The sequence below is a fragment of the Lampetra fluviatilis genome, chromosome 8 (genome assembly GCF_964198595.1).
Source record: "Lampetra fluviatilis chromosome 8, kcLamFluv1.1, whole genome shotgun sequence".
Classification (NCBI taxonomy): domain Eukaryota; kingdom Metazoa; phylum Chordata; class Hyperoartia; order Petromyzontiformes; family Petromyzontidae; genus Lampetra; species Lampetra fluviatilis.
In genome coordinates, this window is record NC_136282.1 from 9,418,547 (window position 1) to 9,445,524 (window position 26,978).

General features: G+C 49.1%; 1 protein-coding gene across 1 annotated transcript; it reads right to left on the reverse strand.

Moving 5' to 3' along the window:
* LOC144933845 (patatin-like phospholipase domain-containing protein 2) lies at positions 1-26,528 on the reverse strand. Its single transcript, XM_078859051.1, has 9 exons — positions 25,796-26,528; positions 16,532-16,764; positions 15,103-15,168; positions 7,385-7,594; positions 6,936-6,996; positions 6,317-6,589; positions 5,667-5,799; positions 4,931-5,041; positions 1-3,557 (listed from the first exon to the last, which is right to left on the reverse strand). Exons 1-9 carry the CDS (start codon positions 25,980-25,982, stop codon positions 3,281-3,283), a joined length of 1,551 nt encoding a protein of 516 aa, XP_078715177.1. The 5' UTR covers positions 25,983-26,528; the 3' UTR covers positions 1-3,280.
* Between the last annotated feature and the right edge of the window lie 450 nt (positions 26,529-26,978).

The window sequence follows — 26,978 nt, forward strand, 5'->3', positions numbered from 1 at the left end:
ACAGGTGTGAGCATGGGAAGAAGCTCGCTGTTTATTTACATATTGAGTTTTCACATGAACAGGTCACATAATGCTTTGGAAACAAATCTGCTAAAGATTGTACAACTGGTAATCATGAAACATTAATTCGTTGATCATTATCGGTCCAACATCAACAGATTGGGTTATAACAAATCACAGTACTTACAGTACTAACACCATCGCAGCAGCACCCATGTCATTGCCAAGAATATCAAAACCGACTCAGTTTTTAAACGGACTCTTGAGGCTGTTTTATCGATGGTACAGGAAGTTCTGCCACTTAGCACCAGGCACTGGGCTTACTGAACAGCCCATGGACAGACCGACTCGCTCATCACCCATGAAGCGCATGCAAGTTATATGACAACTTTGGCACACACAATCCCACTTATCCGTGCACTAATTACAAAGTGCATATTTGTTTGGCGTTAAGTTAAATTAAGTAGATAATGCTTTTGATGACATCTTTGTTCAGATATGCTCTCGTATTATAGCACTTTCATTGTCAGCCAAGTTCTAGCCACGTCATCGCCATGCTGTAGGCAACACGTTTGACGAGGTCTTTGTTCGGACTCCATATATTGACGCTCTCACAATCGCAAGCACCGATTCGATCGCAAGCGTTAGCAGGCACTTCTACTTTGCACTTTGGTTTGCAGAAAAAGACAACAGACTGGCAAATACGACTAAATTGTGCCTCAACTTTTGGAACCTGAATCACAGTTACGTTTGTTCCCAGAGAGTATTGTGTCATAAGGCCTGGTGCCGACCACGTATTGCGAACATCACACCTCAATTTTAAATACTGTTAAATAAAAGAGCACCTTAATTATCGTTCGGCTTTACCAGTCAAACTTAGCTCTCTAAAATATAATTAACAAAGCATCTGTTTTTAATTTTTAAGAGACTATGTCGTACGTTGATGGTTTACTATTATTTATTCTACTGTTAGCGTCAGAGTTGTGCAAGAGGCTTACAAAAAGTTGCCTGTTTTAAAAGTGTAAAATTGGTCAGGCCCATTTGTGTAAACGTTCGTGCATGTACTTTGAACCGTAACGTAGCCAACGGTGCTACTTGGAGGTGCGATCCAATGCACGTGGCCGTACACATCGTTTAAAAACACCGCCGGCCCTAAAAGCGTGTAAAATAAAACATTCCATTCACAGTCAGGGGCCAAGCTACCACCACGAGTTCACCATTGAAAACCTCAAAACCACACATGCATACCACGCCGTGGCATGGCGGAATAGCATCACTTGTGAAATGTACAACCTATTATTTAAAAAGTAGTTCTATACCTAAAACGGAAACAGAAGGTAACAGAGTAAACATTGCCTCAAATAACCGTACATGAAAGATTATGAAAAACGAGACTTTGAAACAAACAAATCGTTTCCCGGGAAATCCACAGTTTAGAAGTGTATTGCACATCACATATACTGTGTCATCAAGTCGCCACACAACCGAGGCCATGAACCTAAAAGCTAGAAGCTGCCCAACACATGAGGCACGCGTGTTTCATTGATCCAGTCGCTGCGCCACACTCAATGCCACAGAACAATAGGATGCACGCGGGCAACGATTCATTGGCGGAAGTTTGTGTCCCAAATTCTACAGCACAGACAAATGCATAAGCATCAATATGCAACACTGGGCTGAGAATAAAACACGTGAAAGGGTCGGCTCAGCGAGTGGGACGTTGTGAGGAGTTAAAACTTCACAAGGCCACAAGCATCCAACAGAATGACTATTAAATTTCGATTTAAAGCTTTCGTGACTGCAGGGATTCATCTTCTTGGTTCTTTCGGTAAAATCTCGTAGAAGGGATGTAATAAAATAATACAAATAAAACATAATAAAATAATTCTCACGACGTTTCGGCCACAACGCCGACAGACCTGGTCTTCACCTGCTTGCGTTGTGGCCGAAACGTCGTGAGAATTATTTTATTATGTTTTATTTTTATTATTTTATTACTTCCCTTCTACGTGACTTTACCGAAAGATCCAAGAGGAGGATGACTATTATTAGCTTGCTGAATATGAAGCCTAGGTTTCAATCGGTTAAAGTTTAGTATTAATGTGTCAGCAGTAGCTAAGGGGTCAGGGCACTGTGCCAACAATGCTGAGACCCGGGGTTTGAACCCGTGTGTAGCCACCGGTGATTAAACTGTGGTCTCAAGTGTAGAAGGTTGATGTTCTCAACCCGAGCACCAATAACTGCATAGGAGAAAAGCCTCTTCAATCCTCTTCAATGTTAGTTGTCACATAATTTGGACAAATTCCAGCTCTTACACTGAAAAAATAAAATAATTGTTTTGATTGCTAAGCGATGAGCATTTCCTCATAGCATGCCCCTAGTGGTTACTTAAGTTCACTTATCTTATGCATTAGTATAATGCCTTGACAAAGGCGAGCTCTGTGAACTCTCCTTGTGTGCAATGGCAGAGCCAGAATTTTCAGGTGGGGGGGGGGGCAACCTCTCCAGCAATGAAACATGATAGTTGTTAGTAAGTAAGGACTTGTCCCTTGCTTTTTATTCGACGCGTGTGCGGCGATGGCATAGCCATCGATCGAGGGTCGAATTCGAACCGCGTTGTGTGATCGGCATCGCGCTCGCTGAAGGTGAATGCCTTCAGGGAAGTCGTGTCCTGTATACGCAACTGCGCACAATTCTGTGAGTCACTTGAAACTGCTTTGCTGTTACTTATTGACAATTATGGACTCAGACTATTGTCCTATCATCTCATAGAGTCCCTGGCACTTAATAATGTGCTACACAGTGGCAGTGGGGGTCGCAAAATGCCGATTTATTACTAATAAACCCAAATGATCCGATCGAAATTAGGGATTTGGATTGGATCATTGGGGGTGCACTTGCCACCCTCCCGCCCCACCCCCACTGGCTCCGCCAGTGCTTGTGTGTGATGTTCTATAACACAGGGTGATGCTGCACGACTCAGTTTCTAAAATGAACGTCTTCATCTCATCACATGACACAGACATCACAGTTAAAGTAAAATTGAAGAAAATTCCCCCACAAAAAACCGAACAAATCAATAGCCAGCATAGACGTTCGAAGCCTAACATGGTGGCATCGAGCCTGCAACGAACGCAAATGCCGCCAGGGTGTCCCCCTCTAATATTCCGAGGCCACTAACTAAAGTTTGGGACTCATGATAAGAGCTCACCAGCGCGTCTCCTAACGCCGCCGAGGCGAACAGCTAAAGTCTCGGACTCGCCGTAAGGCCACAAGACGCTCAGTCTTCCTCGTCGCTCGATTCCTCCTCCTCCTCCTCCTCGGCGGTCATGAAGCTCACGGTTCGACCGCCGCGCTCTTCCTCCTCCTCCTCGCAGCACTCGTGAGTGCAGAGGAACTCGTGACCGCACAGCGTGATCGCGCTCTGCGAGGAGCCCAGATCACGGAACCAGCAGAAGAGGTCGGCCATGGAGGAGGTCAGGGCCAGGCTCGGGCGCCGGCCCAGCGCGGGTGCGCTCGCCGACTTGCGAAGGTCGCGCCGGTGCACGAACCTGCAGCTGCAGATAATGAGAAGAAGCACATGGTCCGTATATATGTCTTTTTTATCAGTTCAATTATGGCAAGACTGCAACAGAAGGCCACATCTCCACGCACAAAGTAGAGGCGATTATGGTCACGTGCTCGAGGCATTGCGCGGGAGACAACGCTCATCGCCCAGGCATTTGCGATTTTCGCCGCCCGTCCACGATTTTTATCAATTTCCCGCAACTCCGATTAGCACCGTTGGCTACGTACGGTACGAAAGAAGTTCAACATACTGTACGCACATACAATTGCCACAACTCAACGTCACGGTTCAATTCGATTTATATATTTTTTTGTAACGTCTGTATCACCAGTGCTGCCTGCCTGGTCTGCGCTGTCTTTGCCCTTTGTTCCGTCTCCACTGCCGCTGTCGTGTTCAATGTGTCTCGTTTGTGCCGAGTGTGCCGCTCATCTCACGTGCTGTTTCCCTCTTGTTGCAAGGTCGCATTTGTTCCGCCTCGTTCCTTCCAACGATTGGCCGAAATTATAGATTTGCATCAATATGCACGAATAGAAGATAATAGATTAATCCTACAGACACTTGATACAGCTATCGTGCTGTGATGGTTCCACCTGAAGACGGAAGCTTGTGTTGCCTCTGAAACGTCGTGATTTTTATTTTATTTTTATTTTACTTTTATTAATTTAAATTGTTTACCTACGTGACTTTACCGAAAAAACCTAAGAATATGAATCCTTGCAGTCACGAAAGCTTCAAATCTAGAATCACATTGACTGTTAAGAACAATGAGTGCTCCCACATACCTACCCACCTACCTGCGCACCCACATACCTACCCAGCTGCACACACTTAGATACCTAGCGGGGTGCACATTCGCCGCTTGTGCACATTCGCCGCTTGCTGCAGTCGTTCATGGTTCGAATCCAGCGGCAGTCCTGATTAATACTGCGTTGTGTGCATTAACCGTAAAAATACGTGCAGTCTGCTTCACAGTAGATGTTAAAGATCCCGTGAAGTCATTCTAAAGAGCAGGCCTCTGTGTACCGGCGCCATGCTCCAAATTATACAAATTACCAACAAATTACTCGAATCGAAAAACACATTGCAGCCATCGTCCCTGCAACTGCAAAAAAAAAACTTGGCAGGACCCTCCTGTAAAGGAGCCATGAGGATCAGTGAGGCTTTCATGGGTAAACAAGCGCAATAATAATAATTATTATTATACCCAGCCTACCCCCGCCCCCTCCTGGACATCTGTGAACAAGAGCGTCACAGCTCATCGGATTCTTCCAGTCTCAATCAAGATTCGGATTCTGACCGACCGGAGCAGTGCTCTGGGTGGCGATGCCCTCGACGCCGCGATGCCGGGAGCGCCGGTGCTACCTGCGAGCGAGGCTGCGTGACGCTTGCCGGCACAGGTACCGCACCACCGACAGGGCCTGCTGCGACATCCAGCGCACGTCTTCCGGCACGTCCGGCAGCCACTCCAGCAGCCTGGTCACAACAACAACAAAAACCACAATGATCCCGCGTACAGCCTGTAACAGACTGTTGGGGGCAAGTGCTGTTAGCGAGCACCTATGAAGGCCGGCACGGCACACGAGCGGGTGGGTGGCCAGCACCACGCCCGACCGCCTTTGTCTCCCGAGTGGCGATGCTTACACACCGCATCAGGTGCTCATTTGAGGCCGAGTTGACCTGGGCAAAGCCCAGGACCAGCTCAGATAATCGTCACTGGTGTTGGCCGTGAGCAGGAATTTAACTCGGGTCGCCAGGTTCGTAGAGCTGCACGCGAACTGCTAGACACACACAAACGACAGTCTCACACGAATCCACTCTGTGTGAGCGGTGTGTGTGTGAGCAGCGTGTGTGTGAGCCTGTGTGTGAGTGGAGCGTTGTGCGAGTGGAGTGTGAATGGAGCGTTGTGTGAGTCGTGTGTGTGAGCAGTGCGAGTGTGATCCATGTGTGTGAGCCTGTGTGATGAGTGGAGCGTTATGCGAGTGGTGTGTGTGAGCGGTGTGTGTGTGTGAGCGGCTTGTGTGTGAGTGGTGTGTGTGAGCGGTGTGTGTGTGTGAGTAATGCGAGCTCAGCGTGCACGGTCGCAGGGCCCCCTCCTCACCGCACAGTGAGCGAGACGGCCGACTCCACGGGCAGCGTGCATGGCAGCATGAGGTAGGACGCGAGCCGCACGGGGTAGAGGCTGCGCAGGTAGGCCACCACCCCCGCCTTCTCCATGCACGCGTTCTTCAGGGCTGCAAGCAGCGCGACACAGACGGCCTTTCGTTAAACCCGTCCAGCCCGGCGAGCCGTTCACGTGAGGCTCACAAATCAGAACAGGTCGCAAGTTCGAATTCCGGTCAGGGATTCGCTCGGCTTGTTATTCTCCTCCACGGCGGTGCACAGCGCCGTTTTTGTCAATCGACAGCTGGGCGAGGGCGCTCCCCACGTCGTGTGCTGGGTCGCGCGGGGGTAATTCAACGGTGCGTCATCACGCTCGTCGGCGAGGGACGCCGTCGGCGGGCTACGCAGATGTGGAAGCACAGGCGTAGAGGACAGTCGATTTTAGCGCACAGCCCTCTGGTCCCCACTACGTGGCCATGACAACCGGTTGTGCATGGCGGTCACAGTCCCAAAATACTATCCAGACTCAACCCTGTTGACCTTCTGAGACCTGGCGAGTAGCACTACCCAGCTTCTGGGCGACTGGGTAACGGGGCGGTACAGCAGAGCGGCAACCGAGGGCGTGCGTGCGTGCGTCGCCACACGTACCCACTCGGATCGGCAGCGGCAGGCTCTCCCACAGCTTCTCCTCCAGGGCCCAAAGGGGCGAGGCCTCATTTGGGACGGGCGACTGCAGCTCCCCGCCGCTCTGCGCAAGCGGAGGAGGGAGGATTTTCTCCGCGGGGCTCGACGGCGCGGGACTGGACAGCTCGCGGGCAGACGGCACGGAGGTCGACGACTCGCAGGGGCTCACGATCGCAGTGGGCGGCTCGGCCGTGGGCGTGCGGAGCCCCGCACTGGGCGAGTTCGGGATCAGCAGGTCTGCACGGACGAGAGAACGGATGTAATTGAAATATTTGCATTTTATTATTTCCCGCCCCCCCCCCCCCCCCCGACTCATTGCCCCAATTTTATCCCAATCGTCCTATCCATTTAGAATCTCTCAAAAGCGACAGAGAAGGCCCCCACAGATGCGGATATCACAGACCTACCTCCGAGGTCCCTTCAGGTGACCTCCAACCCTAGCGGCAGGGGGCAGCACTTTCTCACCGCAGCGAGCACTGTTCGTTGCACGACGGTCAGACCGACGCGTCTCCTCCTTCTAACTGGAATGTATCCATGGTAGGTGCAGAAAAAATGAGGAAGGGGTGGCAGTAGTTGCACTCACTGTTCTCACGGAGGAAGCGGAGGGCGTCGTTGTAGCCCTGCTGACACATTTTACTCAGCACCTGCAGTGGAGGAGCATGGGGGAGGGGGGGCACTATCAGACGACAGTAGCAACGACTGCAACAACAACAACAAGCCAATGGCTCCCCAGACCTATGTCTCTCGCAGCTGTCCCAGTGATGCCGATGCATTTGACAGCACTGCAATCGCTGTCGACAGCTGCGATTTTTTTTAACCCTCTTTTTTCCCCAAGCGCTGTTTACTAGCCAAGGGGGTGCGCGGTGGCACTTCGTTACGAACCCAGAGACCAGAGTTCGATTCCTGGAAATGAGTAATCATCAGCGGGGAATGATATCTGCGGCGGGGTCCTCACCCCCAAACCCGTGGTGAAGTAAGGTCAAAGAAACCCCACATGACCACTGCCCGCCACGGCGGTGGCGACGTGCGCACCTGCGGCTCGGGAGGGAAGAGGGCGCGTGACAGGCGGTAGATGTTGTCCAGGTTGCACTGGATGCTCGTGTTCTTGAGCCGCAGCTCCAGCAAGCTGGGGCTGCGGTCGCGAGGGCAGATGTCGCTCTCGCCGCAGAACGGAGACACCGTGACGGTCGTCTTGAGCTCGTAGGACGGCACGTTGTCGCTGATGCCTCCGTCCACGTAGCGCTGCGAAGACGGCCCAGCCGACACAACCGGGTCAAGCGGTGGGATTGAGCGGATAAGTGAGCGCGGCATAGCTTGGATTACGACGACTCGGTTATTGTAAAAACCGGATCGGATGATTGGCACGTGCGGCAAACGTTCTACTATTGAGCCTCACGAACCAAGCGCAGTGTCAGTTTAACACACAGGCTTTCACGACCAATATCATCCATAAGAGGTTTTTTTAGGTTAGATCTAACCCAAAAAACCTCTATTATGCAAGCGCAGTGTGTTGTAAGGCAGTGCTAATGATCCGACTCCAGAGTGGTGGGACCATATTTTCCAGACCATAAGATGCTCCAGAATAATAAATACAAAGCCCAAAATTGTGCCCGATGTCAATTAAGTTCGACAAATCTGGTCACACACCGAGTTCACACACTCGCACATCTACCAAAATATAAGATACACCTCCCAACTTTTTCTTGAAAATACACGGGAAAAGAGTGTGCCTTATAATCCACAAAATATAGTATTATCATCCAGGGATAACCGATATATCTGCTGGGGTTGTGCGGGTTCTGAAACGGCCTTTCTTTACGTTTATGAGACTAATAATGGAGTGGCATCCAAAGGAGGCATCAATTCAAGTGCCCAAACGGAATTGGACACGAAACATTCTGTCAAGCAGAATTCTCTCCCTGCCCACAACCAGCAGATTGACTATCGCGACACCACAAGTGACGCAGTGACCGCTTGGGGGGGGGGAAAAGAATGGAGGCCTTCACCCAGCAATGGATAGTGCATGGCAGTCCTTCATGAACGCAAGGAAACAAAACGGTAACATCAATACGCACCAAAAGGCGTCACCTGAACCAGCGGCACAAACTTCCATAGAGGGTATTGTCGGACACACGCACACACGCACGTGCATTGCATATACAACTTGCAGGGCGGCGCATTGCGCATGCACGCACGCACTCTGAGCTCGATCACCCCACTATTTAAATCAGTGGCGCGTCCGCCAAGCAAACTTTACCCCAGATCCGGGCCGCTGGATGGCGGAGGTTACTGCAGTGCAGAGCCGGAGATAAAGAACTGAGCGTGCGTGACCCTCTCAACTGATTATTCCTCTTCCACAGTAAACGGCGGCTGTGGGTTACACAGTCCACCTGCCTACACACGGGGGCATAATAATGTACGTAGCCAGGCATGGGCAGTGCTCAGATACTTCAACTCGGCGCTTACAAAAAAATCCCACACGGTGTGCAATTCTCACTTGGATTTGCATTTCCACCTCAAATAAAAGAGCACATTCACAGCAGTTTATAATTGTGTTATTGGTCACATAACGCAAGTAAAATGTTGTGTCGCAAACCCTAGTCCAGGTCAATTAATAAAGTTGTCGCGTGATGAAGAAACGCGGCAAGTCATTCCTGCTTCAGCAAACCCCCCCACCCCCAAACCGCCGCGTGTTGTTGTTGGAGAGCGATCCACACATCGCGTTTAATAATTGGGGGATGACGTTTCGCTGGCAGCTACAGCAAGCATCATCAGGTTACTGCTCCATGCTAGCCGATTACCAAAATCGAATCGACCCAAACGCCCCAAACTGCTGCCCTTTTTGCCAAGCAACGCCAGAAGACGTCTCCCATTTTCTCAGATGCTCAAAACGCGGACCACAAATGTAATCGATTGATCTCTGGCTAAACCCTTCCAAATTGGCGACACAACGCGCGAGGAAAACCACAACAACAACCATCGGGCAGTTGCCAGAAATGTGGAGTAGGGTTTACGACACGCGTTTGTTTGCTTTGCTCTCACGCGGTCTGGCCAAAAAAGTCAATTATGTATGTTGAACTTCTTTCGCGCGTACATAGCCAACTGTGCTAGTCGGAGGTGCGGGGGAGGACAACAAACTAAACATCAAAATAATAACGAACACTAACGTGCAAAAAAGAAAAACGAGCATATTTCAGCACGCTCCTGTCGTCGTCTGAAGGAGAATACGAGCGCTGGAGAAACGCATACGCGTGTTTGAGTGTGTTTGTTTGTATGTGTGTGTACTAGGTCGACTCAGCCTGAAATGAGTACCTGGTGTGGTGTGTAAACATCGCCACTGGGGAGACAAAGGCGGTCGGGCGTGGTGCTGGCCACCCACCCCCTCGTGTGCCGTTCCGGCCTTCATAGGTGCTCGCTAACAGCACTTGCCCCTACAGTCTGTTAAGGCTATACGGGGGATCTTTGTACATGTGTGTGTACATGTGTGTGCATGTGTGGGGAGCGGTAGTGTAGCGGTTAGCGCACAGCGCGACGAACCTGGAGACCCGGGTTCGATTCCTGCTCATGGCAAACACCAGTGACGATTATCTGAACCGGTCCCGAGCCTCCCCTACATAAACTCAGCCTCAAATGACTACCTGGTGCGATATGTAAACATCTCCACTAGGGAGAGAAAGGCGGCCGGGTGACGTGTTGGCCACCCACCCCCTCGTGTGCCGTGCGAGCCTTCAAAAGGTGCTCGCTAACAGCACTTTCTGCAACAGTCGGTTTAGGCTATACCGGGGTCTTTATGTGTCCGTGCGTGTGCGTGTGTGCGTGCGTGCGTGCGTCCGTGTGTGTGTGTGTGCACGTGTGTGTGTGCGTCCGCGCGTGTTCGACCTGGATCTCCACCTGCGACCTCTGGCGAGGCTCTGGCTCAGTTGCGACGCCTTGCGCGTTACTGCAGGTGACCTCGCCACCATTGCCACTTGACACAGCATCGAGGTTTCATGGTCAGTGTGGGTTGGCTGACCATGCTTCACCATCACGGTCAGTGTGGGTTGGCTGACCATGCTTCACCATCATGGTCAGTGTGGGTTGCCTGACCATGCTTCACCATCATGGTCAGTGTGGGTTGGCTGACCATGCTTCACCATCACGATCAGTGTGGGTTGGCTGACCATGCTTCACCATCACGATCAGTGTGGGTTGGCTGACCATGCTTCACCATCACGATCAGTGTGGGTTGGCTGACCATGCTTCACCATCATGGTCAGTGTGGGTTGGCTGACCATGCTTCACCATTGGCTGACCATGCTTCACCATCACGATCAGTGTGGGTTGGCTGACCATGTTTCACCATTGGCTGACCATGCTTCACCATCACGATCAGTGTGGGTTGGCTGACCATGCTTCACCATCACGATCAGTGTGGGTTGGCTGACCATGTTTCACCATTGGCTGACCATGCTTCACCATCACGATCAGTGTGGGTTGGCTGACCATGCTTCACCATCACGGTCAGTGTGGGTTGGCTGACCATGCTTCACCATCACGATCAGTGTGGGTTGGCTGACCACGCTTCACCATCACGATCAGTGTGGGTTGGCTGACCATGCTTCACCATCACGGTCAGTGTGGGTTGGCTGACCATGCTTCACCATCACGATCAGTGTGGGTTGGCTGACCACGCTTCACCATCACGATCAGTGTGGGTTGGCTGACCATGCTTCACCATCACGGTCAGTGTGGGTTGCCTGACCATGCTTCACCATCACGATCAGTGTGGGTTGCCTGACCACGCTTCACCATCACGATCAGTGTGGGTTGGCTGACCATGCTTCACCATCACGGTCAGTGTGGGTTGGCTGACCATGCTTCACCATCACGATCAGTGTGGGTTGGCTGACCATGCTTCACCATCACGATCAGTGTGGGTTGGCTGACCATGCTTCACCATCACGGTCAGTGTGGGTTGGCTGACCACGCTTCACCATCACGATCAGTGTGGGTTGGCTGACCATGCTTCACCATCACGGTCAGTGTGGGTTGCCTGACCATGCTTCACCATCACGGTCAGTGTGGGTTGGCTGACCATGCTTCACCATCACGGTCAGTGTGGGTTGGCTGACCATGCTTCACCATCACGGTCAGTGTGGGTTGCCTGACCATGCTTCACCATCACGGTCAGTGTGGGTTGGCTGACCATGCTTCACCATCACAATCAGTGTGGGTTGCCTGACCATGCTTCACCATCACGGTCAGTGTGGGTTGGCTGACCACGCTTCACCATCACGATCAGTGTGGGTTGGCTGACCATGCTTCACCATCACGGTCAGTGTGGGTTGCCTGACCATGCTTCACCATCACGGTCAGTGTGGGTTGGCTGACCATGCTTCACCATCACGGTCAGTGTGGGTTGGCTGACCATGCTTCACCATCACGGTCAGTGTGGGTTGCCTGACCATGCTTCACCATCACGGTCAGTGTGGGTTGGCTGACCACGCTTCACCATCACGATCAGTGTGGGTTACCTGACCATAATTCACCATCACGGTCAGTGTGGGTTGGCTGACCATGCTTCACCATCACGGTCAGTGTGGGTTGGCTGACCATGCTTCACCATCACGGTCAGTGTGGGTTGGCTGACCACGCTTCACCATCACGATCAGTGTGGGTTGCCTGACCACGCTTCACCATCACGATCAGTGTGGGTTGGCTGACCATGCTTCACCATCACGGTCAGTGTGGGTTGGCTGACCATGCTTCACCATCATGGTCAGTGTGGGTTGGTTGACGTTTGGCAGGGAGGTGGGGGGGGAAGGCAGTGTCCAGGTCCAGTTCTGATATCACTCATTACACGGCAGGGAATCCAACTCAATGGCAAAGTTCTTGGTGCAGTGTGCCACAAACATCGTGCCACCCTGCCACTCACCTAGTTTGCATATTCAATATTATTTAAAAAACATAATTCCAGCATTGTATTCAGCCGATAAATATTAATTTACTAAAAAACAAACACTGTTATCCAACCTCTATTCATAAACCTTGATAATCGAATTATCTCACAGTTTCATCATTTACAAAACCCTATCTTATAATATTTCGAAATGAACATCAAACATGCATTCCTAACGACTGCCAAAACGACCATTGTTGTTGTTTTCTCAATACACATGAAATGTAATTCATGATTCGAATTATTTGTTAATATTTAATATAATAAAATTTGTTGCAACATATTTCACCCAGTGCTTAGATAATAAGCAATGGCAGCAAGATTTCCCCCCCCACCCCCCGCGAATTTGTGCTGTGATGCAACAAGGTCGAGGGGAAAAATACTCCCCCCCACAGTCGGGACAACTGGTTGGCCACCAAACACTGATGCCACAGAGGTCAATAGCAGAGGAGACGCACGGCTTTTGCCCAAGTTGGCCTGAGAACACAAAAAAGGGCAAAAGACTCTGCAGCTCGCCACGGCCGACCGCCTCTTCGAGGCAGGTCCCGTCGCCGTGAGGGATTGACGAGACTTGGTAACAACAGAGTGTCAAGCCAATGGAAGGAACGCCTCTGAGAGGTCAACCACCGCGGAGACGAAGCGATGAGATCAGCTCATGGGCATCAGAGGTGTGGATTTGTGGCATCGCGGAGCCACGGAGGATGGTAACAATGTGGCGAGACCGTCGTCCGGCAGTGGACAGAATATTCATATTTCAAACACTCTGACCACCCTCGCAATTATTATTAAGAGATGTATTGCCCGGCCATGAACAGGAGTGCCAAACACGCATTCATTTAACGAAGTTGCAGTGGCCTATCGCAGTCTGCATGGGCCCATGGACTAAAGAATGAAACGCGGCCTCCTGTCCAATTTCCACACAACCCCTTCGTAGCCCGGCACCTGGCACCTCAAGTGCAGCTGCACCGCTCACAACAAAATACGACAGCAGTGGCACTGCGAGATTGTAAACTATAAAAAACTAAAAACTATTTTTTTTTTTTACCAGCTAAGGCCCACTGAGCTACATAGCTTTTTCAGAAGCGACCTGGCCGAAAATGATAGCTCGGCGAAGTGAATTATCACGTGGAAATTTATAGCAGCTAAATACTCTGTGGAGGGAAAAACCGGAGGAGCCGGAGAAAAACCTACATGACCACGGGGAGAACATGCAAACTCCAAATATGCAGGGTCGGGATCAAACCCACGACTTCCTGTATACAATGTGAGGTATGATAATTGGTTTTTACCCTTCTATCTGGCAACAAAACTGACACCTTTTTTACAAGGAGTCATGTTTACATAGACCACAATACCTGCAGTCTAAATGCAAGCAAAAAACATAACTCTGATGTGCACTGTCCTTGAAGTTGATTGGTCCACACCCGAGACAGCTTTCCTTAGAGCCTAGTCTCACATGGGTTGGACCAGATGACGCCAAAAGGTGTCAGTTTTGTTGCCAGATAGAAGGATAAAAAACCAATTATCATATTTTTTACTGGCAAATGAGGTTCCAATGGTGCAAGGTGAGGTAGTTAAGATCTCGCCACCGAGGTGCAAGAATGGGCCGGTGCCGACAAGGGCAAAAACTGAAACGCGGCAAGGAGCGTGGCAGAGAAACCGGCGCTTCAGCGCAATAATTTCCACGAGAGTGCAGACCCACGTTGCCACCGCCCCTCTAAGGCGTCACGTTAGCATCTGGCGATCACGGGGGAGCCAATCGCAGCTCGCTCGTCACGGCACGCGAGAGCGAAAGCCTCTTCCCCCCCTCCTCCCCCGTGGAACGATGCCAAGTTCCAGTTGCAACCCTGACTACTCGGCCCTGGCACAATTTGTACGTGGTGTTGATTACTTTACAGCGGCAAATCAGCCGCACTTTGCTCCACAGATGCCGATCACATCTCTGCACGTTCGCCAAAGAGGGCGGGAAGATTTCTCAAAATGTTCCCTGTACCTGACTCTCGCCACGCCGACTTGTTTAGATTTTCTGTTGCACGAATGCTCAGATTAGCTTGAGCACAGATGCATCGGGGTTAATATACTATATCCTCAATGCCTCAAATGATTGCACCCATAATGAATTAGCCTAATAGCCGCATTAATAATTTTAATGTATGTATAGACCTTTGACAATCTAGTTTTGGCTGGAGGCCTTCTGACACCGTCTTGGTAAAGGAGGTTATCCGACAATATTTCACCATGCTGGCCAGTCCTGGTTCTGTGAAGGGGGCATTCAGGACCGGTTCAGATTCAACTCGATGCTGGCGCAAGCCACGGACGGAAATCAAGCTCACGATGCCAGATTCTCTGTACCACCGCCACTCCACTTCGACGTATGCTCACCATAAATACCGATGAGTGCGGCAAACGACTGGAATATTTCATGCGGTACGCAAAATACGCAAATATGTTCATTCAGCAATATTTTTATGACCCTGATTTTTTCTTACTCAGCCACTTCGGGGTTGATAAAACGAATACGCACCACACTGTGGGACAACAGTGGCTGCCCTATGCATTAACTCGCCCACTTGAAAGGAATGTCGAAATCTCCACCGCTGACCCGGAGCTGTGAACAGGACATGAGCCCCGCTCCAAGCTAATATGCGAGTTAAAACCGCTTGGCATATATCCTCACGCTCTTTTTGCGCATGCACTAGAGGAAGCGAAAAAGGAAAACCTTTCGAATAAGACATGGGGCCCATCCCAAGGCTGTGGCGATGCATTTCCAGAGAGAGTCCAGTGTTGAGGGGGAGTGAGGGCAGGGCCTTACCACTCCGCGGAAGGTGGGCGGGATGATGCCACAGTAGATGGGCACGAACGAGCTGCAGATGAGTGCCTACGGGAAGAGCAGAGGGCAGGGAGATAAGAACACCTTAGTCAGGGTTGCTTGGCGTTGCCAGGAGACAAACGCCAAGAGACGAGGGCACTCCCCACAATGCAGCGGAACACGTAGGGAGCCATCGAGCTATTGCTCATCATGTCGCAATGGGCTGTGGATGTCCGACGATGGCTGTAGTTAGCTATGGAATGCTATGGTGGGGTATTACCTTTGTACACTGTGTACGCAAGGAGCCGGAGTAATTCGTAAGTTAAAGCGTATCGCATTGAGCTGCTATGGTGCGGCGCTTTGAAAAGGACGGCAAAAAGAACACGTGAGAGTAGTTTTTTCCGGTAATTGTAGATTTTGTAATACAACATTTTGAGCCGCTCTACGCAGCTGGTTACAGAGCCACATGTTTGCTAAAACTTTACACAATGAAATGCAGCGAACAGCAATTTCGCAACGTGATGCCATGCGGAAATAATTAGAAATAATGACACAATAGTTCATTAGAGTGACATGTGCTCACATTTCACTGTCATGCCACTCTGACAACTGGGTTGCGTACACAATGTGTACTGTCCATGGAGCACAATATATTACAAATGACACGATGTTACACTTAGAATTTAAAATGTTACGGTTAAGATGTGGCAAACGTGCAACCATGACCGTCACTTAGTTGACAACTTTCATGCAAGGACAAACACCGTACCAAGCCAAGGCTCCGTAAAAGAGCAATCTAGCGAGTGGCTGTCGAGACACAGTGATAACTGACCAATCAACACTGGCAAAGCAGGCAGTTATTGATGGTACTCTTAGTTTTTTCGGTAAAGTCACGTAGGTAAACATTTTTATTATTATTTTATTATTATTATTATTATTTTATTTTTATTAATTTTAATTTCATGTTTTACCTACGTGCCTTTACCGAAAAAACTAAGAGCATGAATCCTTGCAGTCACGAAAGCTTCAAATCTATAGTAATTGACTGATAAGCTGACCAAAATGACTGGCTGAGTGAGCGATTACCAACCAAGCAACCAAACCTTTGACTGAATCGTTAGTGGCCAAGCGAGCAACTGGTCCCCGAGCGGCCAACCAACTGCCCTAAAAACCTCCACCGGCCAAGTGAGTGAAGACTGAAAAATAAACCGACAACGGACCCACTGACCGACCCGTCACCGGCTGAACGAGCGCGCGATCTCCGGCCGAGCGAATGAGCGAGCGTGCGTTCTCCGAGCGAGTGATCTCTGGCCCAGCGAGCGAGCAAGCGAGCGATCTCTGGCCGAGCGCGCGATCTCCGGCCGAGCGAGCGAACGAGTGAGCGAGCGATCTCTGGCCGAGCGAGCGTGTGAGAGTGCGCGAGGCGAGCCACCTGAACGAGCTCCTCCTTGGAGGCGAAGTCCGAAACGAGAACGTTGTGGCCGTCGGAGACGCGGGTCAGCGAGATGCAGAGGCGGCCGGCGGCGCGCAGGTGGGCGTCCTCGGGGAGCACGCGCCGCAGTCCCGCGCGGATGATCTTCACGATGTGGAAGGCCGGGTGCAGCGGACCCAGGGTCGAGCGCCGCGCCAAGCGAGCAAGCTCCATCACGTCCGCGCAGCATTCGCCTGCTCGAGACGGCGGGGGGGGGGGGTACAGAGGCAAATAAAACAACCGACCAGCGTTGTTGTTCGTCTGCTACTACGCCCGATCTCATCAGAGCTATATAGCTCAGTGGGCCTTACCTAGTGAAATTAAAATTGTTTAGTATAGTTTAGTTTGATCGGATCGCACAAGCTAAGCCTGGAGGGTGCTTGAGTGACTGCTACGTGTCAACCAGGTTGTACCAGGGATTGCAGGGCAGCAAAGGGCAATGCTGTAAACCCCATAGTTGTGCGGTTTTTAGATGATCCCAATGTGCTCCACAGCTTCAATCCCCACTGGTAATTGGTGGGTGCCCAAAATACACACGAAGCAAAAACGAGGTAAATTAATCAATCACACGAACGGAAATTATATTTTAAGGCAAAGTACATACCGTGCGAACAGGTGTGCTGTCAACCAGACACGTTTGGCCTTACAGAATGCTGGGGCATGTTTTATACCAAGCACATCCAATAAGGTTGGACACGAAATACAAAGAGGTGGCGTTACTGACAGCGCGCAACAACCACGCATCCATCTTTGTCTCACCAGAGCTAAAGCAGGCCCCTCGTTTTAAGTTGCGGCAACATCGAGGAGGCCCAAGCAAGGCATCGACAATCCCAGCAACTTTCGATGTAAAGCTTTCGTGACTGCAGGGATTCATCTTCTTGGTTCTTTCGGTAAAGTCACGTAGAAGGAAAATAATTAATTAATAATAAAAAGAAAACATAGTAAAATAATTCTCACGACGTTTCGGCCACAATGCAAGCAGCCTTCTCGACAGACCTGTTCTCCACCTTCTCGACAGACTTGTTCTCCACCTGAAGACGGCTGCTTGCGTTGTGGCCGAAACGTCGTGAGAATTATTTTATTATGTTCAATTTTTATTATTTTATCATTTTCCTTCTACGTGACTTTACCAAAAGAACCAAGAAGATGGATCCCAGCAACGTTGTGCAGGGCTCGGGATCAAACCCGGGTCACCGAGATGTTAGTGTTGTGCTAACCAATAGGCACATGCGTAAACACAAACATTTAAATATGAACGCGATCATTTAGAAGCTGTCCCTGCATAATTATTTGAATATCACCACGTGTTGCTTGTGCACAAAGTGCCATGACCTCTAGGCATTGTGGTCGTGAAGCTGTGGTTACTGCAGATGATAACCAATGCATTCATGACATTAAACATGAAATGACTAGAATACAGACACTGGTGAGTTGACCACACTGGCTGGTAAGCCGATTGATTTGCTGGGGGCAGACAACAAGTCTAGACATTGAATCAATGTGATTGCAAGACCCAATTTAAGTCTCGTCATGCCAACTCATATGTTTTCCCCCTCAATTGTATTCTGCGCGAGCTATCGGTGCCATGTCACATGATGAGATTCCACCACTGCGGTGTAATGCCACCTTATGTCAGTGAACCGTGCCAAAATATTAACATCACAGAACTCCTCTTTGAAATGCACGCCCGTTTTAGATTCCGTACAAAGATTGCTTGGCAATCAAACGAATATATATATTTATCAGTGGTGGAATTAGCCAAATTTATTATGCTGGCTATTTTGTGCGGTCAATGAAAACTGGACTAAGAATATATTAGCCAGCTGCACTTTAGAAGCCGTTTTTTAATGAATGCATGGGCAGCTCAGAAATCTGGATTGGCACCAAGTCTAATTCCGTTCCAGTCGTATCAGCATTGTGATGAAAACAGTAACTTAGAGGAAGCTGCCGGCTTGGCTCACCAGGCGAATCCCTCACCCTCTGCCTTTGTTGGCAGGAAGCGATATAATTCCTAGAGTTGGCATTCGTCACCACAGTGGTTTAATCTTAATTTTAGAACTTTCGTGACTGCAGGAATTATTATTTGGTTCTTTCGGTTAAGTCACGTCTAAAGATAAAATAATAAATTAAATTAAATAATAGAATACGACGTTTCGATTGCAACACAAGCAATCATCATCAGGTACAATGAAATAGCGACATAAAATCTAACCAGAAAACTATAGACAGACACATTAGCAGACAGACATCACCAAGATACATAGAGAGAGCAACACAGACAACAGAGAGAGGTGATCGTCTCTGTGGGGTGGCCTTAAATAGACAGAGGAGGGCGGACGCAGAGAGAGGGAGGGGGGTTAGAAAAAAAAATCAGCATATCAATGAGTGGACAACAAAACGTGGTGCTGCAAGTGCGATGACACGGCAAGCAAGCCTGAAAAACGTCGTATTCTATTATTTAATTAAATTTATTATTTTATCTTTAGACGTGACTTAACCGAAAGAACCAAATAATAACAGTGGTTTAATATTTTACACAAATGTGACAGATAGTTTTATGCCAGGAAATTACGACAAACGAGAAGCACATGCACGCAACTCGGGCGTTCCCTGTTTATGAATCCAAAAGTCAGGGTACACATTTGGTGGAAGTTCATAAATTGACAAAAAAGTTAAGTAATACATTTGATCATCGATTATCCGGCACGCGATGTTCCAGCTTCCAACATTATCTGGCAGTCCTGGGCCGATCCAGTGAAACTGGCAAAACTGCTCCAAAGGCTGTAACCAGTCCGGTGATTAATGTGCGTACGGTGCAGATTTCTAGGTGGACCAACTCAAGAGAGTTGCATGCCCCCCTACCTAAGAGCTTACCAACAACAACCGCCATTCGCCACTAAGTGGTGGTGATGTCACCACGGCGCCTGTGCCAGACTATGTGCATGTTAAGGCCACATGAATTGTCGAACGCCCGCTAGCAGGAGGTCACGGGCAGACCCAGATGCCACGGGTCGACTGACTGAGACGACTGGCCGATGTACCACCTGTGGCCCCTAATGCGCCAACTTTCTGTGTTTTAGCCGCCCGGCGCTTCGCTCGTTGTTGTGAGCGTCGCTCCTCCACCCTCAGTTGTTGCTGGAGGGCGACAGCCTCCAACTGCCCAGTCGCGTCCTTTATGAGCCTCCTCCATAGAGGACGATCTTGAAACCGCTGGTACCAGTCATCGGCAAGTCCACTCAGCTCCACATCCTCTTGTACCACATCACTCCATCTCTTCTCCAGCCCGTGTCGTGCCCATTTAGCCCCCTCTATCCGGCCGAACAAAATCTGTTTAGGCATGCTGTGGCTGGGCATGCGGGCTACATGACCCAGCGAACTGCTGAATCGAACAATGGTACACAAACACGAATAACAAAAACCCAAAACGTTCATCAATGGCACTGCTCGAAGAAGGAAAACGTTGATAACAGCTGACACTTCAGGCAATGCCCCTTATTCATAGCAGAGAGTTCAACATTAAATACGGTAAATAGGTTGGTAAACATGAAAAGCTGGACATCGAGGGGTCATGAAGGCTGGGCCCTAACCTATAAAGGGAGTATCTCAGACACACAGCCCACACACATGTAGAGTGTTGCATGAAAGTTATTTGAACTCCTAATAAAATATGTAAATGTTGATTTTAAAAAATAAACCCTCATCATGACAGAATAATAATACAAGGCCCCAAAACTGCAAGTTTCCAACAACGCGCAAAATTGTGTAAAAAAACGCACAAAGCATAATGCAGCAACTATCATCAGTTCCTCAATAAGTGCATTGTGTTTTCAGGTCACCATCAAAATTAATTGTAGTAAACTAGACGCCGAATGACAGCGGCTGTGGCTGCTCAAACTGTTGGTTTACATCTCACACGAGCACGTGTCGTTTGGAAGGGCAACGGAGTCCGGCGCCCCTGCGGGTCGAGTGCGATCATGGTGCGACTCAACGACGCGTCGCAATAAACCAACCAAGAACACGCTGTTCCCCCAGATTCGAATGAAATTGGACCTCCATTGATCTGCTAAACGCTATCAGCCTGTATTGGTTAGCTGAGTGTCAAATTAAAAGTTCAACAATTGACCTTCATGCTCACGGGGCTCGTTGGCAAATACTTCAGCATTTTTCCCTATATTCAGGAGATGTGTAAGCTCAAAATTCACCCTCACCCCCCTCCCCATCCCACAATTCAACTCAAGATTTTTAATTTTTATATTGTGGTGAATCTAGCATCCTATAGCACAGTGGCGGCTCCTGCAAAATCTCTCAGGGGGGGCAAATGTCTGGATGATTGATAAGGATAAGGTCCACCCATGCAAAGGATAAATTAACAGCTTAAGCATGTAAAGGCAACTTCACTTCTTTAATATTAATGAAAAATAAAGTGACTCTTACAATACATCTTGTTTGTTTCTATACTCACTATTAATACAATCCACTCATGTTTCTTTTATTAAAGATTCCACTAGGTGGCGACAAATAATTTTGTTGGATGAAACGTGCTTACATATGATGACGTAAGCACGTTAGGGCGAGTCCTCCCGGAAGCCATAGAGAATGCATTGCAGCGCCCCCGTTCGAAAAAAAACATCTTTGAATGTAAGTCTATGGGACCACTCGGGGCGATTCTCAGCTGGAGGGAAATCGCCCAAAAAGAGGCGGTACTCCACAGAACGTAGCATGACGCTGATTGGACTATATCCAGAGGCACAGTGACGGCTAGCGTGACTCTGTGGTTGAATGACATTGGTGGTGCGTCGCCCAATCGCCCTAATGAAGAAACCGCCCCTGCTGTAGCAGCTGCAGAAGTTAAATTAGCCCGTTGCATCGAACGTGTACGAGATTTAAATGACGATATGTTACATGGACGATTCAGTGAACATACCGTGAGCTTAAGAAGCAATATTCATCGATGCACCTCGATTATCATATTTGGAGAATCACCCTGAATCCAAAGATGCCTAACAGACGCTTGCTGCTGAAAGACGGAGCAGAACATGGGACACAATGGGAGGCACTATATACTCAGAGCTCGAGTATAGAGGTTATTATAATCTTTGGCAAGCTACCAGTAATCTACTACGGGTTGGATCAGTCTGAGGGTGATGCTGTATTGACAGTGGTGCAAACGCCCAATGAACATTTGTCAATCACGCTTCCTTCAAAAAATATATGAGGCGACTTTTGGGCAAGGGCCCTACTTCATCGCAAGAACATTGTTTTTGTTACGTGATTTAGATTTGTTTCATTTATAGAAAATTTTTATTTATTCAGTTATGGCTTTGAACAAAAGCCATTGCCTGAAATGTTGCCTATGTTTTTTCTCTCAAGGCCACAGTGTTATACTACACTAAAATAGCAGACCACCAACATTACGAACACCACATAGAGAAAGAAGACATTCGCCAGCCTCTTATCTTGCTAGCAGCGAATAAGGAAACATCGAATGTGGCCGTCCGAAGGGGGCCTCTGTCCGTGTCCTTTTGAAAGCCTTGGCAGAGAAATAATGTTAATTCGCTGAAACAATGTTCGATGTCTAATGATAGACCTTCGTAGAATTATGACAGCAATGACCAGAATAGCGACCGTGGCAAGTACAACTGCCAGATTGCTCCAAGGGAAATGTTTATATCGTGCCACTTGCGAGCAGCATATTTTGATCGAGCCACCCAGTGCCGGATTAAGCGAGTGCGGGGTCGGTAGCATGTTGTAAAGGGGCCCTAAATAAAAAAAAAAACCCACACATAAATATAAAAATTTGGAACTTGCACAGTAAAGTCATTGTATGTTTTTAATTTGCTATACAGCCAGATAATACGACAAATCGCTAACCTTAAACACCCAGTTGTTCTTAAAAGTTGAAGGCAGTATAGTACTATAGTAATAGAGCAAGTGCAGAATCACTGAATCGTAATCGATAGCTTGACAGCATTTAGCGCGGGGCCCTTGAAAGTGCGGGGTCCATAGCTACTACATATGTAGTTACATCACGCCTTTTGGCATCCTCTGGTCTAACACCGTTTTGAGACTAGGCTCAAAAGAAAGCTGTCTCTGGTGTGGACCAATCAGTTTCAAAGACAATGCATATATTATCAGAGTACGGTTTTTATGTTTGCATTCTGACCACAAGCATTGTGGTTAATGCAGACATGATTCCTTGTAAAAGGTTTCAGTTTGGTGTTTTAACATCTTAACACCTCTTCTTGGTTCTTTCGGTAAAGTCACGTAGAAGGAAAATAATAAAATAATAAAAATAAAACATAATAAAATAATTAAAATAAAACATAATCAAATAACTTTCACGACCTGAGGACGGCTGCTTGCGTTGTGGCCGAAACGTCGTGATAATTTTTTTTATTATGTTTTATTTTTATTATTTCCCTTCTACGTGACTTTACCGAAAGAACCAAGATGAATCCCTGCAGTCACGAAAGCTTTACATCGAAATCTTAACACCTGTTTTGTTGCCAGAAAAAAAGGGAAAAACCTATTCCTCATACGTAGCTACTTTTGCTCCGAGGATAATCCGGCCCTTGAGCCACCGTCACGGTGGCAGAGAGCCCCCCCCCCACCTTACCAATGGGGGTTCGTGTGCGGTGTTGGGTTTTTGGTGCCCTTTAACCTCCTTCCACATGGCCGAAAGTAACCCCCCCACGCCCCGCACTAAACCCCGCCCCCACTCACCACATTCCACCAATCACGGCGCACATTGGCAGCGAGCCATCGCGTGTGGGGGGCGGGGCTACGCAAGTCGGGAGCTCACGCGGGTGACCTTTCACCTTTTGTGTGCGCAGACGCCAATCGACATGCCTCGCTTCGCCATGCGGGAATGGGGGGGGCGGGGTCAATGCCTTCTCGTCGGAAGGCGATCTCCAAAGGCGTCGCGACAGTGGCAGGCCATAGTGATCGCGACACAAGATGCGCCCCTGTAAAAGTGTAACAACGCCACGGCCGTTGTCCCACCGCTCAACAGCGAGAGGCCCAGCAGAAGTCCACCTTCAACAAAGACGCACGTGCTGTGGTTGAATTATGTATGACTGCCATGTAAAAAATAGCATTGTCCTTGTGGTCTAAAGTCGTCGTGTTCCCGAAGGGTACATTAAGGGCACTTTTGTCAATGTGGATGCGGGCCATCACCATGCTGTGTGGTTCATGGGGCCTATTCACAGCACTTTGTTCATCCACTGCTGGATGAATGCTCCCCCACGCCACCTTGGGCATGTACTTTTGGGCGCCACGGTAGCGAGATGCTAACTCCATCGTCCGGTATACAGGAGGTCGTGAGTACGATCCCGACCCTGACGCCTGTATATTTGGAGTTTGCGTGTCTCCTCGTGGTCGCGTGGATTTTTCTCCGGGTCCTCTGGTTTTCCCCTCCACATTTAGAAGCATGCCCATGGAGCATTTGGTTGCGATACATTTCCACATGATAAGCCACTTCGTTGAGCTATCATGTATGGACAGGTCGCTTCTAATTAAGAGCTATATAACTCGGTGGGCCTTACCTGGTAAGATACAAATGTACAAAAATAAAAATGTAATTAAGTTAAAAAATGTAAAGGCAAATCAATGCGCTATCACTGGGTGCCACATACACAGCGACCGGTTAAACTCAAGACCCACGTAGAAACATGCAGCAAAAAATTTGGTCAAACTACCCAATTCCAACATTTCTATTACTTATGTAAAACAACTGCGCATAGCTGCAGTGCAAAACTTTTGTTTGTTTAATGTCTGTGCAGTGTATGTACACAACACACGCTGCTGCATGTGAACTCTTTTTGTCGGGCAGCAGATTGTAGATTTTTTGTTCCAAGGAGCGCCTCGTTTTAGACGCTGTAGTCTAGTTTTAAACACCGGTTGCCATGAGAAATGACACCATAAGAAAGGTCAAATGCCTCACATTTCTCGAATCGCACTTCGAGCACGAACTTAGTTTTGACCACACTCAGAAAGGACATCAGCCGAGCAGACAGACTTTGTGATAGATTGTCAACAACAAAAAAGTTAACCGAATGGGTAAAAATGTCAACTGGTCAACGTCCCTTGGCTTAGAAACCAGGAGACATGCAACTGAGAAAAGGTACCCTCTCTGTCTCTCTGCAAGGAGAAACCACCGTCAAACCCGGCTAGGACAGTAATGTTAATTTAGAATATTCTCAGCGAGGTGTCATTTGTTGGAGGCAATTGTTATTTAACATTCAAGAATCACAAAAAAACTAGCATATGCCTCAAAAATAAGAACAAAACCCTCATAACACCGAATGTTGTGTTGGAGCAGTTGAGCACACAAATGCCTGGAACATCTTATGCAGCGGATTAGTCCTGAGATTGCTTAGGAACTAGGATGGGAATCGTGATGAAAGGGTGACCAAAACTAAAACGTGCCTGAGCGTACCATCACCACGAAGATGGAGTGGTGAGATCCGCTCATGTGCAGGAGAGCGACGGATTTTGGCATCGCACGACCATGTGGAATGGCGACTGCGTGCAGAGACCTTCATCCAGCAGTGGATAAACAGTGGATGGCGATGATGAGGCTATAAAAAAGTTGAACAATGCCAACATCTGCTCATCGTGTGCAACCCTTTAACACAAAGGAGAGACCCCCACGTTCATCATTTCCAGCACTGTCATCGTCACCCTACATCATCACCATTCCTTGCACCATCATCATATCAACCATCCAACACAACAATTATCACATCCACCACCATCATCACCAAGCACAACCATAATATCCTGCACAACCACCATCACACCCAGCTCAACCACCATCACACCCAGCTCAACCACCATCACACCCAGCACCACCACCATTATCATCACACCCAGCACCATCATCATCACACCCAGCACCATCATCATCACACCCAGCACCATCATCATCACACCCAGCACCATCATCATCACACTCAGCACCGTCATCATCACACTCAGCACTATCATCAACCACTTCAACCATCTCCCCACCCAGCACCATCATCACCATAACACCCATCACCACTATCATCACCACACTCAGCACCACCACCACCATCATCACACGCGCACAACCACCATCACACCAACCTCAACCGCCAACCACCCAGCACCGTGACCGATAGGGCCCACCTCGTGACCCCCCCCCCCCCCGTGTGTCCCAACACCGAGCGGCCACCACCACCCCCCACCCACCAAACTCACCGAGGCAGGCTCCTCCAAGCAGAGACGCCGCCGTGAGAGCTCCGGCCGAAGCTCCGTAGACCCGAGTGGCCCCGCTGACGACGTGTGGCGCTCTCTGCTGCAGACAACTCGCCACCCCGATGTGATAGACGCCCAGGAAGCCGCATCCCGCAAACGAAAAGTTCCAGCCGGAGTCCTGGGTCAGCATCGCGACGCTTGGTCGAGACCTTGAAGTGCTGCTGCTGATGGTGGTGCTGATGGTGGTGCTACTTCTGAATTTCGAGTGAATGCCCAAACGCCTCTTGTCGGTGACCCCAGTTATGTTTGATGCACAACATATAACTTAGGCTGTAGGCACACGCACAGAAGATGTGTGTGTGTATATATATACTGTCGTGTGCGAATGTATATATTTTCTGCTGTGTCAAGGGGATATGCAGCGTTGCTTGTCTATTACGTAATGAATTTGACTTTAACGTCCCTGGCCGGTTTAAAACAAAAAAGCCACCCTAATGCCACACACACAAACACGTGCGAAACAGCAGGGAGCCCCCCAGCAAATGATTCCGCCTCCTCGCCGCCTTGTTGTGTAAGTCGGTGATGTACATGCACCGGTGTGTGTGAATGGAGAGCGTGTATCTTACACTCGAATATTAATTATATTGAGTAGGTGGAGCACCCCAAACGCGGATGTGTCTGTCTGTGTGTGCGCGTGTGTCTGCGCAGAGCCGAGGTGGAATGCTGAGTGTCTGTCTCTAAGACACCCGCAATGTGAACTCTTAACAGCCGAAATCTGCTACCCCACACCCTCCCACCCCGAGAGTGGCGTCACGCGTGCCTCCAGCTCTTCAGCTGTGTGGGTGTTGCCGGCACCCCACACCACCACCACCGCTACGCCCTCCGTGCCCCCCACCCCACATCGTCCCACCCCCACAACACAAGCGGATCTCTTCCGACACAAAGGGATGGAGGGAGGCTCTTTTCGCTCACACCGGGAAAGCCAGCAACAGCAGCAGCAGCCAGCAGCAGCAGGCAGCAACATTTGCATTAAGGGGCCACTTTCATTGCTGATGAGGTTGAGAGAAGGCGAAGCCAACTGGGGAAATTAAAAAAAACATTCCACTCAAATCTAAAATCCTTGCTGGAAAAAAAACACGAGCACAGTCACTTACATACAGTCTAGGCTGTTGGACATGTGTGTTAT